Source organism: Mytilus edulis, chromosome 3, assembly GCF_963676685.1.
Source record: "Mytilus edulis chromosome 3, xbMytEdul2.2, whole genome shotgun sequence".
Taxonomy (NCBI): Eukaryota; Metazoa; Mollusca; class Bivalvia; order Mytilida; family Mytilidae; genus Mytilus; species Mytilus edulis.
In genome coordinates, this window is record NC_092346.1 from 10,515,373 (window position 1) to 10,535,975 (window position 20,603).

Sequence of the window (20,603 nt, forward strand, 5' to 3'; positions counted from 1 at the left end):
TTCTAAGCAAATTATACCTTTCGTCAACTTTTATCAAGACTGTATACTTCTATACATGTATGTGTACATGTTCTTTATAAAAACTTTTGTGGATTTATTATGTTCCAGGGTTGCTGTCTTATTGATGCATCTCTTTTCTATATATTAAAAATTTCACATTAAAAAGATTTAAGGGGAGATAACTTAACTAACATCAATGTGTCAATGAATTTATTATTTCATATACCCGTACCCACATTAAAATGTGATAAACATTAAAGTGTTACATTTAAATATCATAAATGTATTTAAAGTTTTAGTGAAAAGCACACAAACTTGGCTGTCTTATGCCTACACTTTCTAATTTAGTATTAAATATTGTGCATTGAAAAAAATCTCAACTAACTTCTTCAATCAAATACTTTGCATACTATAGGCTTAAAGAATATGAAATTCTTTTAAGCTTCTTTAATGATTTGGAATAAAATCAAGTTTACATCTGCAATCATATTCCTAAACATTTAAGAAATCGTAAAATTAATTTCATCAGGCAGTAAATAAGACAGTACACAAGCACAATCATGTATGAGCATAAAAATAAATTAGAATTTCTGGTATTTAGTTGTCCCACTGTTAGTTCAGATTAAATACAATCAAGCAAATAAGCTGTAACTGCAATTTTCTGACAATTCTCCAACTTTTTAAATAACTGATTTCTTCAATAAACACTATCTTTCTATCTGAAGGCTGAAACCACTAGCAAAATAAACAATCGTAATTAGATTTTCAGCCACCCAGACTTAAATGAGCCAGAAATAATTTTTAGATTTTCATATGATATCCCCATCATACAAGACTCTGGAGAGTGCAGTTAATTCTACTTCATCAAATAAGTATGTGAATGCTGAGTTTTTTTTAAATTTATGTTGTTTGTTGGTGTTTAATGCCACTTTTGTCAATCTTCGCTTCATCATGAAGGACTGTTTTTATTGGCAATGGAAGCCAGAGTACTTATAGTGAACCAATGACCTTCAGCAGGAAAACTTGCAACACATGTAGGTGTCTAACACTCCTCACCATGAGTGGGGTTAAAACTGACAACGATAGTGACCACTGTATATGAAAATCTAAGTTTAAAATTGTGTTGTTTGCATTACTTTTGTGTTACTGTGTGTATATATTTTGTTATTCAGTTGATTTGAAAACCTCACTAGAGGTTCATTGAATATTCACTTTAATTTAAAACTTTGAATTGAATCTTAGACCAGCCTATACCTCTCACCCATCAACATGATCAAAACACCTTTTATCATATGATAACATAATTTGTTACAGATGTATCTAATGTTAACATTTTTCATTGATAAATCATCTGCAGTCTAATTTTCTAAGAAAGAGGATGGGAATCTTAGAACTCTTGCATTCATATATCAAATCTTCTTTGCAATTGGAAATCATACTTGTATGTAATCTTGTTTGGAGCTGCTGAACTTTAAGCAGAACACTGTTATAGTAATAAATAATAATAGAACTTGATCATAATTGATATACGATTCATAGAATGTACTTTGGAGTGATTGATCTGTGTAAAGTTTGTTAGATTGCACTATCCCTAGGGGACCAACCAAAAACATATTTGTTGTATAATTCTTTTATTCATAGATACTGATTTTCATGGTTTTCAGAAAGTATGGTTCTAATCAAACTATGCTTCGTACAAGCAAGAGACAGACGTTTATATTAAGTTATATTTTGAAACCATTTCATTTATTGTTTAGATGTCTCAGATATAAGGATAATGCATCCCTTTCAATGAAAATTTTTGCAATTTTATTACATGGAGCTAAAACAAAATTCTTTAAGCTTCAAGAATTCATCTAATAACGATTCATATTGTTTGTGAAATTCCAACAAGGGAAGACATTTTTCCATTTTGTTACATGTATAATTTAACTTTTTAAAGATGTTAATGGGCCTTCTTCAGTTTCTTTATTATCCTTCTAACCTACATTGTAGACATGCCACTTCCACAATCCATATTCATTTTGAGGTCAAAACAAATGAGAATTCCTAGCTCAGATGAAAATGACCTTAAATGAAGTCATCTACTCTCAGCATCTACTCACTATGGCATAAGGGTTCATGTTGCTTAGTTTTCTATTTTGAGTTTTGTGTACTATTGTTTTTCTGCTGGTCTTTTTCTCTTTTAGCCATGGTGTTGTCAGTTTATTTTTGACTTATGGTATCTTCAACCTCTCTATTGCTAACACTCTCTTTTCAAAGTACAGCTTTTTACCCCAATAAAGGTAAATTCATTTCTTAAAATTAAGAATGGAAATGGGAAATGCGTCAAAGAGGCGATAACCTGACCATAGAGCGGAAAATAGCCCAAGGTCAGCAATGCAATGAGTCTTCAACACAAGGAAAAAATCCCACACCCAGAGGCAGGCTTAAGCTGGCCCCTTAACACAAATATGGAAATGTGTACTACTACTACTAGTTCAATTTAAACCAGATGCTCCGCAGGGCACAGCTTTATACGACCGCAGAGGTTGAATCCTGAACGGTTGGGGCAAGTATGGACACAACATTGAAGCTGGATTCAGGTCTAAATTTGGATTGTGATTAAATAGTTGACACAGCATAGGTTTTGGACACAGAATGAATGTGGTCTAATGAACTTAAAATATTTTGTTTGCCTTTGAGCAATTCACAATGAGAAAAATTTAACCCCCCCCCCCCATTTTTTTTTCACATCCCCCTTTCCCTTTTTCCAAAACTGATCTCAATTCAAATTTCTAATGGAGTTTGCAACAATAACTACTCATTTAAATACATCATAAAATATCTAAATGTAACAAAAGGTGCTTGTTATCACTGAATGGTAAAGATTGTTTTAATTTATCAGTTGGTAGTAAAAGTGAATATACTTTGTTTATTGTATAAAACAATGATTTAAGTTGATTCAACTACTATTCTGGACAAAGAAAGATAACTCCAATCAATTGAAAATTTCTTGCTATTGCACAATATTGTGCAATTAGATATTTCTTGCTATTGCGCAATACTGTGCAATTGAAAATATTTGCAGGTCCGAGAACACAATTATTTCGTAGTGCATTTCTTTTAGAACATAAATGAAAATAAAAAAAATCCCACCTGCGCTTTCTCAAAGAAATTTTTACAGTGTGTTGTACTACTTTTGGGACAAATTATATCAAAATTATAGAAAACTTCATCGGCTCTAACTCAAAATATGGACAATTCTATGTTTAGGGCGTCTTGAAATCTTTTGACAGCTTCCGAAGTGCTAATTTTTAACCTTTTTCAGCTGGACCAAATCACTACTTTCCTTTAAAATTCTGGACCCAAATTTTTTTACATTGTAATTTTACCCCCCTACTTGCAATTTGAGGCATTAAACATGGTGAAATAAATTTGGAAGGGGTATAAAAATTAATGGCAAGTAACCCACTGTCAACACTAGGGACTATATTCGTGAACAACGAAAATCAAGGGACGACAATTGTGGTCTCGGACCTGCTATTGCACAATACTGTGCAATTGAAGATTTCTTGCTTTTGCGCAATACTTTGCAATTGAAAATTTCTTGCTATTGCACAATACTGTGCAATCGAAGATTTCTTGCTATTGCTGAATACTTGTGCAATTGAAAATTTCTTGCTATTGCACAATACTGAATATAATAATTTTGGATCCTGATTTGAACCAACTTGAAAACTGGGCCAATAATCAAAAATCTAAGTACATGTTTAGATTCAGCATATCAAAAAAGCCCAAGAATTCAATTTTTGTTAAAATCAAACTAAGTGCAATTTTGGACCCTTTGGACCTTAATGTAGACCAATTTGAAAATGGGACCAAAAATTAAGAATCTACATACACAGTTAGATTCGGCATATCAAAGAACCCCAATTATTCATTTTTTGATGAAATCAAACAAAGTTCAATTTTGGACCCTTTGGGCCCTTATTCCTAAATTGTTGGGACCAAAACTCCCAAAATCAAACCTAACCTTCCTTTAGTGATCATAAACTTTGTGTTTAAATTTCATAGATTTCTATTTACTGATACTAAAGTTATGGTGCGAAAACCAAGAATAATGCTTACTTGGGCCCCTTTTTGGCCCTTAATTCCTAAACTGTTCAGACTTCAACTCCCAAAATCAATGACGACGACGCTGACGACAACGCAGATGACGACGCCAACGTGATACCAATATACGACCAAATTTTTTTTTATTTTTGCAATCGTATAAAAACATCCATTTTAATTAGCTTGGTTTTCATCTAACTACCACAGAACAAGAGAATATGTAAAAATCTCTGATTGATTTGTATGTTACCTTGTGTTTAAAGTGACTTTCGTAACTTGGCTACATCAAGTTTTTGTTGACAAGGGCAGCCATAATAGCCAGAAAAAAACAAAACCTCCAACAAGTTAACTAGCAATCCTTATGTTAAGTAAGATATGAATTGAAGAAAATTCAAAAATTTATAAAATTCTCAAGAGAGCTTACACCAATAGATATATATGTAAAAATACTTGAACATCAAACTTAGAAATCTCAATTATCAAATTTCAGTTAATTTTAGTTCACTGCTGACAATTCAAAAGATCAAAATATGCAAATGAGAATTTAATTGAATTTTCTCATCATAAAAAGCACATCCTACAATGCAAGTACATGTAAAACTAATTGAATACCACTTGTAGTAAAATAACTTAAAATGCAGTTTATTTGGTACATTTCAAAATACTTGACACAGATACTTGTTTTTAAATACTTGTGTAAATTGTTTTATACCTGGGGGTATACGTTAAATAACATCATGAAATTCAATCAAAATTGTCATCTTAAATTAAATGGTATTATGTTAAGTAAAAGTCAACATACATTTTTATGTGGCCAGTCAAGTTCAAATATCAGAAGACATTTATCTGCCTAAAACACTTTAACCACTTCTAGCGACTTTAAAATTCAGACAGTTATGTATTTTTTCACAATGTCTGGATGGAAATAAAGCCAATATAAAAATTATTCAAACATGTTTCATGAATATTTAACTTGAGTCAGAAAAAGGTTGACAACTTTCATGAAACAAATCATTAAAAAACAAACAAAAGAGCCCTGCATTAATTAACTGACTTAATTTTTAGTTCAGGTTTAACATGGGAGATAACTTAAATTACCTTTTATTTAAATGCACTATCATGTGCAATAGGTACTTATTAATCAGTGCACTACAGTAAAATAGCCAGCATGAGATCAAACTTATAAACTTTTGTCTCTATCTTAACTTGCCATACATTTTTTGTAGTCCAATGAACCAACAAGTCCCAGTTAGGTTGAAAACCATTTTTTTTTTTGAAGAATAGGCAAGCACATTGGAAAAGAAAATCACATTCTATTGAAAATGTACTATTGTCTTTGTAATTAGAAAGAGTTGTGCACAGCACAGTACATTTAAGTACAGAATAAACGTAATTTATAAAAAATTTCAAACACTAGAAATTATGCAAATTCCAAAATTAAAAATATTTCCAAGTTTAAATAAAAGCCTGCTAAAATAACATTGATTATTTATTATTGCTTGAACCATGTCCAGTAGCAAATATTTCATGCATCAAGGGCAATAACAGATATACGATACTTCAGGAAGGTTTGGCAAAGTAGATCAACTAGGTAATTGCATAAAGTTTGGCTGCAACTAAGAAAATAATGGAACATTGGATAGAACAACAGGCCATTTTTTAGAACTGATGCAGCGTTAGGCAAACATCAGTTCATCTATTTTTCTGGCTTTCATATTCATCATACTTTTACAGACCCCACAAAACCAAAATATATACATGTACATGTATAGGTCATCTACTGTATGCATGGTATGGTCTTATGGCACATGCGATATTAGTTTGTTTATTTAACCACTCCATCTATTTCCTATGGGATACACCTTATTATGATATTAATTAGTGTATATTATTATTATATTGGAGATAATTAGTGTATATTATAACAATGATAATCAGAGATGATATTGATATAATCCCATCCCCCTACAGATTATCATGGAACATTCCAAGAAATTCCCCAAAGTAAACAAAATCTTTATCATGCCAGAAATCTTATCTTATCAGATAATCTTGTTTCTGTTTGAAGGAACTCATCAACATGTCCAAGGCAACGCTACACAGGAAAAAATGTGCTCTATCTTTACAATATATATACAAATCAGTTTTGATCAATTCTGACAGATATAGACAATGTGTACATCTACAATAAGTTCAGTTGATTTATAATGCTTATTTTTACAACACAATGAAGCTACAGTTTCAGTGACTGGTTTATCAAACTTGGTTCAATAACATATTTGCTTAGCTTTATTGAACGAAAATTGATCTTATTTTGAGATATAGTCATACATGATTCCCCAATTTATTAATAGTATGGAACAAACAGCAATAAAATTGAGAAAGGAAATTTGGAAAATGTCAAAGAGACAACTCAACCAAAGAGCAGAAAACAGCTAAAGGCCACCAATCCATAACTCCTAGTGATCTACTTAAATGAGAGTTTCAATGAAATACATTTTTGCACTGATAATGAAATCAGCATACAAGTTTTTACTTTAAATCAAAATAATGTGGAATTTATTGAAATTGGACTATGCAAGATATTTACTTGTTCAGGCTTACTTATGAATTCAAACATTACTTAAAAGATATAAAAAGTTGCATCCGCATCTGCTTTGTTCATAATAAGCCAAAATACAACATTTCCCTCAGGGGAAATAATTAAACATAGTCAATACTGTAAAGATTCAAATTAAATGTAATCAATGGAGGACATATTTTGGGTGATGATACTTCACGATTGTTTACAGAATAGAAAATGAAATTCAGAAGAATCAATAAAGATACTGAATTGTTATCCGTGGCAAATAAAATATAAGTGCCTGCCTATTTTCAATGCAGTTGAAAAATGTTAGGCTTTAAAAGATAGTCAATGAGGACTTTAAGATTAGACGACATTTCGTTTAAAGTATTTTTTGGGGTAATTGATAGCCTCAGTTTTGTACATTTCCAAAATCTAAAGGGGGGTGTGCTACTTGGACCCTGGTCCCTGTCCTCCCTTAACTCCATTCATCTCAAAACCTTTGACTAGCGGCTGTAATAAATTAGGGCATATGTACTAAAAATCATCAGCATATACAAATTTTCAACAGAAAAAAAGTGGAATCATAAAAAGACAAATTACAGAAATCATTTAATTATTCTTGCAAAACTGGATTGTAATAAAATGCTAGACTCTTTTACAATCACAATATAATACTGGAGTCATATGACATAACTTGGTGCTATATATTGTCTAAATCAATAACTAGTTAGTCAACCAGAGCTATCATTACAATAAATTAGGCGGCTGATGTTTATCTAAAATAGTTTGTCTGGATGAGATGTCATATGACACTAACTGTATTTCATTGTATTGTAAAGCATACCAAATAGACTTTGGAGGCTCTGAACTTCATTGAAGCATGAGTGACGGAGAAGTGCCAAAATTTGTCAGAGGCAGATTTTGAGGGTTTTCGAGCCCCCCTTTTGTGGGAAAAATTTGGTGAATTATTTAGGGAATCACTGAAGCATGACTCTCAGGCAGTCTACAAAATTCAACCTACTGGGAAGGTTGGGCCTTTTTCAGGATGTCAACACAGTGGAGGAATCCAGGATTGACACTGAACAAGACAGTCACTGTGACTTCCACAGTGTTGTTAAGATGATTAGCTTTTTTGAAATTCCCAAAGAATGATTTTTTCAGGAATTCCGGAATAAATGCTCCCCCCCTCCCTTTCACCCTCAACATGCTACATGTATTATCATTTTATCAGATAAGCTGTGAAAATTTACCAAATTCAGGTGCAAAATCAAATACAAACATTTTTTTTATACAGTCTATTTCTTTGTATCAGCAGTTTTTTGGGGGTTAGTCTTGAATTAATCATTAATAGTTTATTTTTTTGCATTGAAAGCTATATACATGTATGCTATTTTCTTACCTACAAAAATTGATATGCATGCATGAAATTATAAGCTTATCAGAACTGGAATCTGAAAATAATTAAAAAAACAATAAATAGATCAAATCCATGTTATATTGTACTAGTATATGAGATACTATACAATGTACAAGTAATTGAATGTCAAACTCTTGTGATAGATTACTATTGATTGTCCTTACTTTATTTCAATTAAAAACAAAAACAAATCTTTTGATTATTGTAAAACCCATAAAATGTTCACTTGAAGGCTATATCACACCATTATGTTACAATTCATCGTCTTACAATGTGTTGGTATATGATTCAATAGTCTGGGACTTATAACTTAGTTATTAGTGTATTTGTTACAGTCAAGTTGGTAGAGAACAGGGTAGTTTTACAGAGAAATTCCGGGGTTGGAACCCCCCCTTTTTTTTGGCTGATCAATGCATTTGAATGGGGACATATAGTTGGAACCCCCCCCCCCCCTTTTTTAAAATGGCTGGATCCGCCCCTGTCAATCCCACCTAAGAGCAGAAAACAGCCCAAGGCCACCAATGGGTCTTCAACACAGCGAGAAAATCCTGCATCCAGCAGTGGGCTTCTTTGTTAATTAAATGTATTTAAAATTAAGCAGTTTGACTGTTGAACTCTATATTTTTGTTAAAGCATATTCCCACTTGAAATTAACTAAAAGTATACATGTAAAATTGACCTACATGTACATGTATAATGGTTTTTCTGTAACATATTGTGATTTGGATGAAGAGTTGTCTCATTGACACTCATACCTCATCTTCCTACATGTATATCTATGTACTGGTATGTACATTTTGTAAATATGTATCTTTTATTTCCTGTACAATGATGTCCTTTAATAAAAACAATCTTAAATTTTAGCAGAGCTTTATTATAAATAGTACACACACTGACTAGAATGACAACCAATTCACTAAAACCAGTTCCCTTCAAAATCTACAGCAAGCCATCAGCCATTTACAAAATTACAGATTCTCTCTAAGATAACTTTTGCAGTAGACACATAATGGTATTGACTTTATACAAAAGACAGTTCAACTTACAAAATATAGTCTAGGAGATGAAATTGACAAATTGTATACATGTACTTATACCTGATTAGCCACATTTCTGCATTTAGATTCGCTTGAGAGGGAAAACAGTGTTGGGTACCGGTGGCTGAATGTTGGTTAAAGTGGTAAAAATTGTCACATCCCAAGAAAAGTCATCAAACTCTTCAAATTACAGTAAATTATTTGCTCTACAACTCCTTCGTTGGCTAATGTTAAATTTGGGTGAAGATCACAATTTACATGTACATCGTAACATGTATTTATAATGTTTGTAAAACTATCATTTCAATAAAGATATGTTGTATTATAAAAAATATCAATTGCATGCATATGGTTCCTGTAAGACATGGTCCCTGTGAAAAAGTATACATACATGTAATGTATCATAACAATATTTTTTTATGTACAATGAACTTCATGTACTGTACATGTAAAACTATATGCTGCCATACCAAAACATAACTGTTTGCACAAAATATAGATTTACTATCATGACTATATACTGCTGTTATATAATTCAATAACTAAATTTTAGGCAGAATTTTCATAGAGGTCTATCTAGATGACAATACTGCTACAACACAAAATATATAATTTAAAAAATAGTCTATCTACATGCTCTAAACAATAAATGTACAAATTGCATCATTATTTAATCATGGAACAACAGTGAAGTGAAATAGATGTGAATGGCTTGGCAAACATGTACAATGTACCTATCTGCATGTATATAATTAAAGACATTCCATTGTTAATTTTTGCCATTCTCAAAGTTGGAATGTTATATAAGATAATCTACATCCTCAATCCTTCTAACTTGTTTATGTTTCATTATTGTCTAGTTCAACTAAAAAGTTTTACATAGTTTCAATCCAAAACATCGTCAATCACGCTTCTTCATGTGTTCTTCAAAAAGAAAACTTTCAAGCTGAAGATATCAACATGTCACAATTTTCACATTTAATATTTTATTAAATATGTTAAAAAAGAGGGACGAAAGAAACAATGTACCAAAGGGAAAGTCAAACTCATAAATCGAAAATAAACTGACAACGCCATGGCTAAAAATGAAAAAGACAAACAATAGTACACATGACACAACATAGTAAACTAAAGAATAAACAACACGAACCCCAAAAGTGCACATCCATTGAGAACAAAAAAATATGTGTCACCCTCTACACTATAGATGAGTTTCCTATTTCCAATGTATGACAGGATTGCCCTGGTGGACATAAAGGGCTTAGATGTCATAGAACATTGAAGACTTTTTTAATGTGAAGTAAAATTTTCAAGGATAATGTATGGACAATGATGGACTGGAAGATATACATGTAGCTAATTTATATTAAACTTCCCTTCTTTATTCAAATCTTCACATGGCTGAACTATCAACTATGAGCTATTAACAGTACATGTATGTGATTTACAAACTATATTCTAGACCAAAGACAACAGTACTGCTAAGGAAGTCTACAATTGTCTGGAAACAATTCACCCCCCCCCCTTTTTTCTTTCTACTAAGCATAAATGCCTTCAGCCAGATAAACATACCCTTGACATATGGTGATGGAACAGTAAAATCTTTTACACTTCCTTCGAATTCTACTTCTCCTCCGAATTGTTTTGCTATTTCTTCTTTTTGAATCCTGGCTTCATCAAAATTTGACATTTCATAGTAAGGCTTGTTATTTCCATTTTCGGTTCTTAGTTTAAAATAGCTTTCTGTCTCTTCATGCACTTTGTATTTCTTTTTTAAATCATTTAAAGCTTCAGCCATGTCTATTGTTTGTAATCACATCACACCTTTAACATATTAATGAACCAAAATAATCTTATTTTGCTACCGGTGAATTTCTTTCACTTCCGCTGAAATACAAAGTGGATTATTCCATTTTATTTTTATAGGGGAAAACCCACATCAAAGTGAAAGTGAAAGTCCATCAAAGCACTATCAGTGCTAGTTATACATATAACAAAATTTCCGTAGGGCGGATCAAGTTTTTTTTATAAGGGGCCCTGCTGACTGACCTAAACGGGGAGGGGGCTGTTCAGTCAGGTTTCAGTATTCCCTACATAATCAACCAAATATTTTCATTAAAAGGGGGGACCTGGCACCCCTGGATTTGTCTATGGCCAGGGATTTGGTGGCTGAGTGGTCTAAGTACTTGATCTCCTGTATCACTAGCCCCTGTCAAAACAGAGGTTATGAGTTGAACCCTGCAAGGGGCAGGTGCACTTGACTCAAATCTAATTGACTAGGATTGTCAGTTTTCCTAACAAGGGTCAGAGGTTCTCTCCTGGCATTCCAGCTTCCTCCACCAAAAAAAAAACTGACCCCAAGAAAAAGCACAATAGAGTTGAAAGTGGCATTTAACACTAACAATCAATAAATCATAGGGCCAGGTTTGTCACAAGGGGTAAGACAAAACTTGATATATAAGTTTAAATTGGAGTTTAATCGTCATGCATATCCTAAGAGGATGACCTAAAATAACATGGCGGCGCACAGTTGAGTCTGAGATGGCAAATTTCCAACACACTTGGGGGAGCTTGAAGAAGATGGCACAAAACAGACAGATGTGGAGAAACTTTATTGCTGCCCCACACGCCAATGGGCATAATGGGCAGACCAGGACCAGGATATCCTAAATTTCCACCAATGATTGAAGTATTATATTTTACAGATATGTTATAGAAGGTAATGATTGAATAATAGGAGCCTGTTGTGCAGTGGTTATAGCTTGTTGGTGTGGTTCATAGGTGTTTCTCGGTTTCTGTTTTTTATGTAGATTAGACTGTTGGTTTTCTTGTTTGAATTATTTTACTCTAGTCATTTTGGGGCCTTTTATAGCTTGCTGTTCAGTGTGAGCCATGGCTCCTGTTGAAGCCTAACTATAATTGTTAACCATTTTTTACATTGAGACTTTGAAGGAAGTTGCCTCATTGATACAAATGACATACCAAATCTTCTTATTTATATACATTTGTTAATTGTCAAGCAATTGAACATGTAAAACCAAAAATTTGTCTATCAGAATTTTATCAAATATATCTCAAAAAGATTCCATCTGAATATGATGGCAGATGATGAACCAATTCATTTGAAAGTCCTTGACAAGATTGAAAATACATATGTATCAATTATTTTTGTCTTAAATTTTGTCTGCAGGTTTCATTACATGCAAGACTAAATTGACTGTAAAAGTTTTCAATAATATCACTTTTTTTCCACATATACACTGTATGAATATGCTTTGTTGTATTAACTTGTGTAGATTTAAAGTATACTCAATGTCTGATTTGGTAAATGCATAAAACATTAGTGACATGTTAGCCCAGCCACATTTTCGCTCCTGTTCCAAGTCAGGAGCCTCTGGCCTTTGTGAGTCTTGTAACGTTTTAATTTAGTTCAGTTATATGTTTTGGAGTTTAGTATGACCTCAATCTTCTCTGAATTAGTACACATTTTTATTTAGGGGCCAGCTGACGCCCACCTTGAGATGTGAGATTTTCTCACTGCATTGAAGACCTGTTGGTGGCCTTCGGCTGTTATCTACATTGATGTCTTATTATGTTGTAAATACTCTTTTTTTTTACATTGTCAAGAAACTGTGTTTAGACTAACATTTCTGTAAAGCATTTTGATTTTGAAAGTATAATTTGTCTTATATTTAAAACTGCATTTAAGAAGTGGGCTACACAAACGGCTAATATATTGGTATAATTTTTTTATTTATCAAGAATAAATAATATAAATTAAATATGTACCATACAAAATGCATGTAAAATCAGCAAAACTGTATGATATTTTCAAATTTGTAAGTATGCACTTTTAACAAAATGTCTGTGAATCCCTAAAATTCAATGCTATATTTTTCACTTTAAATATCCAGTCGACACCATTAGGAATGCTCTTTAATGAACTGTATACATCTGTCTATGGGTTTCTTACAGCATTCTTTAAAATGGCCTACAAAAGAAAAAAGAAAACATTATATAGGCATCAAGGGGAGATAATCATGAAATATCTCAAATTTTGAAACATCTTATTTAATTTATATTATTCTATATTTGAGGGAAAACCAATTCATTTTTTGGATACATAATCTTGCATTACGTCCTTCCAACAGATATTTGGGCAAGATATAGAAAGAACATGTCTTAGTCTCTCCTTCTTGCCTTTGTCAAGCTGAGACAAATAATCATCTTTTACTAGAAATAAATGTAATTAGTATATTTCTTAAATCCCCCATTTCCATGCAATAAAAACACTGTAAACTATAACCCTAAAATAACAGGAGATTTTGATCAAATATGACAGACGTTCAATTTACACTGGATAAATTACCAAATAATATTCATAACATACCCTGAATTACAAGCGTTTACTCCTTGAGACAGATATTGTATAGTAACTTTAAAATGCCCTTACATGAAAACTAGAGGCTCTAAAGAGCCGGAGTCGCCCACCTTGGTCTATGTGCATATTAAACAAAGGACACAGATGAATTCATGACAAAATTGTGTTTTGGTGATGGTGATGTGTGAGTAGATCTTACTTTACTGAACATTCTTGCTGCTTACAATTATCTCTATTTATAATGAACTTGGCCCAGTATTTACAGTGGAAAATGTTTTGTAAAAATTTATTAAAAATTGTAAAAAATTGACTATAAAGGGCAATAACTCCTTAAGGGGTCAATTGCCCATTTTGGTCATGTTGACTTATTTGTAGATCTTACTTTGCTGAACATTTTTGCTGTTTACAGTTTATCTCTATCTATAATAATATTCAAGATAATAACAAAAACTGGCAAAATTTCCTTAAAACTACCAATTTAGGGCAGCAACCCAACAACAGATTGTCCAATTCATCTGAAAATTTCAGGGAAGATAGATCTTGACCTGATCAACAATTTTACCCCATGTCAGATTTGCATGGCGGCCATCTTGGTTAGTTGGCCAGGTCACCGGACACATTTTTTAAGCAAGTTACCCCAATGATGATTTTGACCAAGTTTGGTTAAATTTGGCCCAGTAGTTGCAGAGGAGAAGATTTTTGTAAAAGTTAACGATGACAGATGACGATGCGATGGAGGCCAAGTGATGAGCTCACCCATTGGATCAGGTGAGCTAAAAACATAAACAAATCAAAACAGAAAACCACCGACCTATCTAACTGTCATATGGTTATTTACAAAGCAATCTGTTTATACATAACTCACCTGGCATAGTAAAGAAAGCATGGACAACACCTTGGACAAGTAACAGCTCACTGCTGGCTCCACAGGACTTCATCTTCTCATGGTACACTGTTAATAAATAAGAAAATTTCAAATTAAGTAAACATCAACAACATATCATCAACAAGTCAGTTCCACATTTCAATATAACTAAGAACATTGTTTGTTGTATTCTTACAAATTTTTAATAATAGGAATAGTGTAAATTCAGAAATTGTTATGTTATTTTTATTATTGCAATCATTGAACATTGTACATATGAGATTAACTACTTAGATTATAGAAATTGCTGACTATAAATAATGCTGTTAGAATTTGCAAAACTAAAAATCAATGTTTACTCTGCAGTAGAAATGTTTGTAAGACAAAATCAGAAAAAAATAAAATCATTAGTATAAACATTTCAAGGTGATGTTCCCTATATTAACAATTTGCGTACTTATGGCATTATCTCTGAGTGGATCAATATCAGCCACAATAACTAAAGCTGGTGGTAACTTAGAAAAACTCTCTGTATTATTCCGTAATGGTGAACCTCTAAAACTCGCCTTGTCAGATTCATTTGAAAAATAATTGCCAATAAACCTGAAAATAAAGAACATCACAGTACAAACTAAAATACATTTAAGGAAAATTTATAGGTCAATGCAAACTGACATAACACAAAATATTAAGCTTATGTTATTGAGGTTATATTAAAAAAAATAAAAATATTAGTAAGTAATGTTATTTTTTTCATTTATCTATTGAGTATCACAGTCTTTAAATTGTATATATAGCGCTTAAGTCCATATCCATTTTTGGCCTTCATTGCCATGAATTAATTGTTAAATAATGAATGGCAACAATTTCTACTTTTTTTTCAAATTTTTGTCCAAAATGAAATTGAATGTTTTTGGAGGTGATCTTAACCAATTAAGTTACCCCCCTTTATAAGTGTACTGGATCTTAAAATACCAGTCTATCAATTGTTTAGTAAGTACAGGTCCTCTGATGAACTCTTCATGTGCTGGAGACGAGTGTGTACTGTCAACACTAGGATACACCAAGATCTAAAAAGTAAATGTTGTAAATTGTTACAAAAAAAAAGGTACTGAACATCCAGGGTTTTTTTGTGAAACTGCAACCAACAAGAAAATCTCTCCTGACCAGTATAACTGAAAATTGAACATCAGACTTAAATTTATCCATAGATTTTGTAGATTACTGTTGAAAATGTCTGTTAAATAAAGACTAGATTGAATTTTACTGTCAGCTATAGTATCCAGTTTATGTAATTAAAAATCTTCCAGAACCTTTATATGATAACTAGACCTACCGGTAATGAAATGGACCTTGACATCATATTTCTGTTTACAGCGAAATGTTTCTCTAACCATGGGTTAATGATTCAGAAAAGTTCTGTTTGTACTAACCTGATAATCTATACCGGGTTCTTCATGACATACAACAGCAGCTAATCTACCACCAGCACTATCACCTCCTACTCCAACTGTACTTCTAGATGAACCACCTGTAAATAGATGCACAAATTTAAACACTTGTAGCCAATTTGAAAAGATTTGATAATTTTTACATCCAATTCATGAGTAAATATTTTCATAACTGTAGATTGCAATCTTTTACTTTTAATAATTTTGAAATACTTCAACATTTTTATGACATGAGAGTTACTAGCATTACCCTGTCCCTTACCCTAACAACAACCATACTTTTGAGCATTCAACCCTAGATATAACCATATGTAATTCCCAATTGTAATGGTTACAAAAATACCTAATTCTTCCTTGTGACCTCTGACCCATTGAACAACACACAAAACATCATCATGGTTACTTGGAAATTTGAATTCTGGTGCCAGTCTATACTCTACATTGACAACAATACAACTGGCATCTCTGAAAGAGAAAAGTTGACAAAATGTTACTTTTTCGATTGTTGTAAAAAAAAAATCTGTCGAAGAAAGACAAAACCATAATTTAATTGCCTGGGGTTCATTTGAGCCAGAAAATTTACTGAATACAAATTTCCAACTGATTTTTATCTATTATTTTTTTCTTATGTTGTGCTCAAGTAACATAACACTATCTCAGGTAGTAAGGGTTTTGTGCTCACTATGTTTTCTATGCATGTGTCTGTCCCAAGTCATGGGCCTGGAATTCATTGGTTGTTGTTGGTTACTATCTGTCATATTCATTTTTCTTTTATTGATTTGTCATGAATCACATGCATTTCTTGTTTTGTGCTTTTTTTCACATTTTGGCTTTTTTGTTGCAGACTATACAGTATTGCTTTTGGCTCATTGTTGAAGGTCATACAGTTTCATTGATGTCATTTGATCTCTTTAGCAGTCAAACCACATCTTCTTAATGTTTTATATTATCAGAGTTTTCAATAAAGAAAGGTGGATGACCAATTTGCATGAAATAAAAATTTGGTACATTGTATTGACATTCATGAATACTTCATCTCACAATAAAAAAAAAATGCTTATAAAAACTTTTCTGAACACTTAAATTGATGGTTCACCTTTACCCACAAAAATTAGAACCACAAGTAAAATGTCGGTTAGAAAAACTATGCATTTCTAAACAAAAATGTTTGCGGAGACAAGCTGTACTGGTAATCAAATTTATACCTTGACAAGATTTTACAGACTGTATCCACACCAGCTCTGGATCCAACACAATTGCCTCCTCCATGGAAATACACAAATATAGAAGGATCATTTCTACAGTTTGCTGGCTTGTAGATAGTCACTGGTATACCATCTGTTGTTAAATTAAATTAGTTATTAGAAGGTGTGGTCATAGGACATCATAAGAACAAACTTTAAAATTCAGTTCCTGGTCACTTTAACTTGAAAGTTTAGAATGAGAATGGAAACAGGGAATGTGTCAAAGACAACAACCCAACCATAGAGAAAAAGGCTAAAATGGGCTTTCAATGCAGCAAGAAAATCTGCCACTAGAGGCAGGCTTCAGCTGTTCCATAAACAATAATGTATAGTAGTTTGGCAAAATGCTTGTTAGTACACATTTTTATAAAGTTATACTATTTATTAAAATATCTTTATTTTTCTTGTGTTTAATTTATAGGAGAGAGCTACTGATTTTATGTTTGCAATGAACAAATCCGGTAAATATGAGAACAATTTGCATTGTAATACCAATGATTCTAGTATGGATGTGACAAAACTTAAGTTTAGAAATCATAGATTACAAAAACTTTACACAGATCCTAATATATATTATTCAGTTATCATGCCTTTGCATTAATAAATAATTTATATCTTGATACTTTTGAAACAAACAACATTAAATCAGTTTTGGCTTTTGAATAGATAAAATTTGACAGAATTCTGCCACATTTTTTTTTATTATTTATACTATTAGGTGTTTGCACAAAAAAGGCAAAAGATATTTTTTTAATTAACTAGAACTTTTCAAAATACAGTTTTAATATTCAAAACCTGGGAACAATTCAAACATCAGTCCTAGTTCAAACTAAAAGTTATGACAATAATTTAGATATTTTAGTGCTTTTCAGTAATTTAATCACATTGATCAACTTTGCACACTGAAATTTGTTGATATATCTATTTTAGTCGCAAAGATAAAATTGTTTATTCAATATATACTTATCTCGATATCTTACTTTTAACATCTTTGGAAGGAATGTTTAATTCCTTTGTTGTACGGTCAAAATCAACACTACCTGAAAACAATTTAGTTGACCTCAAATTTGATTCCCTAGCCTCTGATATTGGTACGTCAAAATAAGCCTTGGTGAATCCATACTCCGCACGTTTTTTGAAAAAGTCAAAAGTTTCAGGATGAACAAAATACTTTGATTGTAATTCTTCTAATATCTCGATTGTTGTCATAATTCCAGGATAGTCTTATACTGCTATATCAATTTCTTACTTCCTAAAGTTTAAAATTTATCTTGTTCTGGATATTAACCTTTCAAGATTTTATCTACTCAGGTGGAGAGGTAATTAAAATGGTCTTCATCTTCTGTTTACTTTCCTTCACAGAAAGAAAAATTCTAGTTATTTAAAATTTTAACAAAATTCACAAGTTTGAGAAAATTGAATTTGAGTTTTAATACTTACGTTTATTTTGTAAACAAAATTACAAAAAAATTTCAGTGAATTCTTTGCCATACTAATACATGTATCTGTAATTCATTTGTACTAAAGTTTGCTGTATTTTCATGAAAAAAAACATGCAAATCAAATTGAAAGAGATCTAGTTTATATTGTGCAGATTGTTTTCCCATTGGCATATAAACTCAGTAAAATTGGTACCTTAAAATTATTACTTTTACTAAGTTAGGGAGCTACCATTTGATTTTTATGGGGGGGGGGGGGGGGGGGGGGCTAGGATGAAAAATTTTGTCCTGCTTTTTTTTTTAGTTGTAATCTCTGTCCTGCCTTTTTATTTTTTACTCTATTCGCTATTCGGTCCTGCCTTTTTTTTTACTAGTTTATCCTACACAAATTGTCATCCTGCCTTTTTTTTTTTACCAAGTTGCTCATCCTGCCTTTTTTTTTTACTCAAAACTCCTGTCCTGCCTATTTTTTTCAAATTTCATCCTAGCCCCCCCCCCCCATAAAAATCAAATGGTAGCTCCCTTACTACTGCTGGTGTATTGTAAATATCCTATAGTGTATCACCAACACAGCAGCAAAATGGGGATATTGCTTGATTGAAATTTACTGTTAATCATTTTAAATTGAGGAATGTATCTTCTTCATTCTAAGCTCTGGTCCCTAATGTGCAGATCTAGCTATACTTTAGGTCTTTTCTGGTTTGATCTGCTCTTCTATAGTTGTATTATATTTTGGATTTTCATATATTTCTGCCTTGAGAATCAACGAAGAGACATTAATTGCTGAAATGCACATCTTATACTATAAAATGTGTACTGTTAATGATATCACAAGAATAACCCTTTTTTTCTATTTCCAAATGAATTTTGTATGCAATTTTGAAAATTATATTATCCCAAACATGGAATTTCCAGAACCTTTGAAGTCACAAATATTTATCAGGCGCGGATCCAGAGGGGGGGTTCCGGGGGTTGGAAACCCCCCTTTTGTCCTGGGTTAGGAACCCCCCCTTTTTAAAACGGCTGGATCCGCCCCTGTTTATGCTTAGTATGTACCAGTGGAAAAGAAGTATCCTTTTGTATTTGACCATTGTTAAGTTTGTACCCAACACTTTCACTAAAATTAATTTGGCTCGTTTAATTTTCATAAAATTTTGTTAAAGTATTTACTTTGATCCTTTAACAAAAATATAAAAATTTCAAAATTTTGAACCAACAATTTTGTCAGAAAAAATACACTGGTTATATAGCAGTTTGACAAACACCAATTTTGATCATTGAGAAGCTTAGTATTCCCCTTACAACACAATGTAATTAAAACGTTAAGCTGACTTTACAGAGTTATCTCCCTGTAGTGTTAGGTACCACCTTAAGTTTGCAAACTACACAAATAAAGCAATTTAGCAATTGAATTTACTAGTTGAAAAAATAGCTTTTCAAAACTTTCATTTAACATTCACTGTGGAATCAAAACTGCATCGTATGCCCTAAATATTGTGTATGAGCATAAAAAGTAAGAAGGTGACAGCAGCTTATCAACAAGAGTGGACACAGAAAAATGTCTTGCCTGCTTAACTGACCATTGAATTTATGTTTAAAGTCTTAAAAATTAAAAATTTATCTAAAAACATCACAGAAACTCAGGTCAGATAAATGCTGTCAGACAGAAATAAACATCTTAAATTTTTTTATACACAAAATATAATTAAAGGATTGCTATTGTTATTTAATAAATTGAGCAAAACAAAAAAGACTTAACATAGACCAATGAACCTTCAAAATGAGGTCAAATGTCAGATGATACCTGCCAGACAGACAGACATACACACCTTAAAATTATTCCATGTACCAGAAATAGTTGACCTTTTGCTTGTAGTACTTGAATTCAAGGTTACATTTAACCTGCCAGACTGACATGTGCCCATTACAATCATTCCATACACCAAATAAGGTTAACAAGTGTGAAATTGATATGACAAAAAAACCCTTTTTTTTTCAAGCAATGGCTGAACCATGAAAATGAGGTCGAGGACACTGAACATTTATCGACAAATGGAAACTTTGTTACATAAAGTACAAGATATGAAGCATCTAGGTCTTCAACCTTC

The 20,603-nt window shown here is 32.1% G+C and overlaps 2 protein-coding genes across 2 annotated transcripts in view; both read right to left on the reverse strand.

Annotated features, from left to right (window-relative positions):
- Positions 1-11,056, reverse strand: part of LOC139515794 (ethyl acetate hydrolase-like) — a 32,742-nt gene extending 21,686 nt beyond the window's left edge. The window contains exon 1 of the mRNA XM_071305490.1: positions 10,688-11,056. Within this exon, the coding sequence (XP_071161591.1) occupies positions 10,688-10,913 (226 nt within the window). The 5' untranslated portion in view covers positions 10,914-11,056. The remainder of the gene's footprint in view (positions 1-10,687) is intronic.
- A 1,795-nt stretch (positions 11,057-12,851) lies between these two features.
- LOC139515795 (ethyl acetate hydrolase-like) lies at positions 12,852-18,355 on the reverse strand. Its single transcript, XM_071305491.1, has 8 exons — positions 18,037-18,355; positions 17,018-17,150; positions 16,156-16,277; positions 15,795-15,892; positions 15,337-15,431; positions 14,819-14,964; positions 14,362-14,448; positions 12,852-13,106 (listed from the first exon to the last, which is right to left on the reverse strand). The coding sequence occupies exons 1-8, from the start codon at positions 18,263-18,265 to the stop codon at positions 13,039-13,041; spliced, it is 978 nt and encodes a 325-aa protein (XP_071161592.1). The 5' UTR covers positions 18,266-18,355; the 3' UTR covers positions 12,852-13,038.
- Between the last annotated feature and the right edge of the window lie 2,248 nt (positions 18,356-20,603).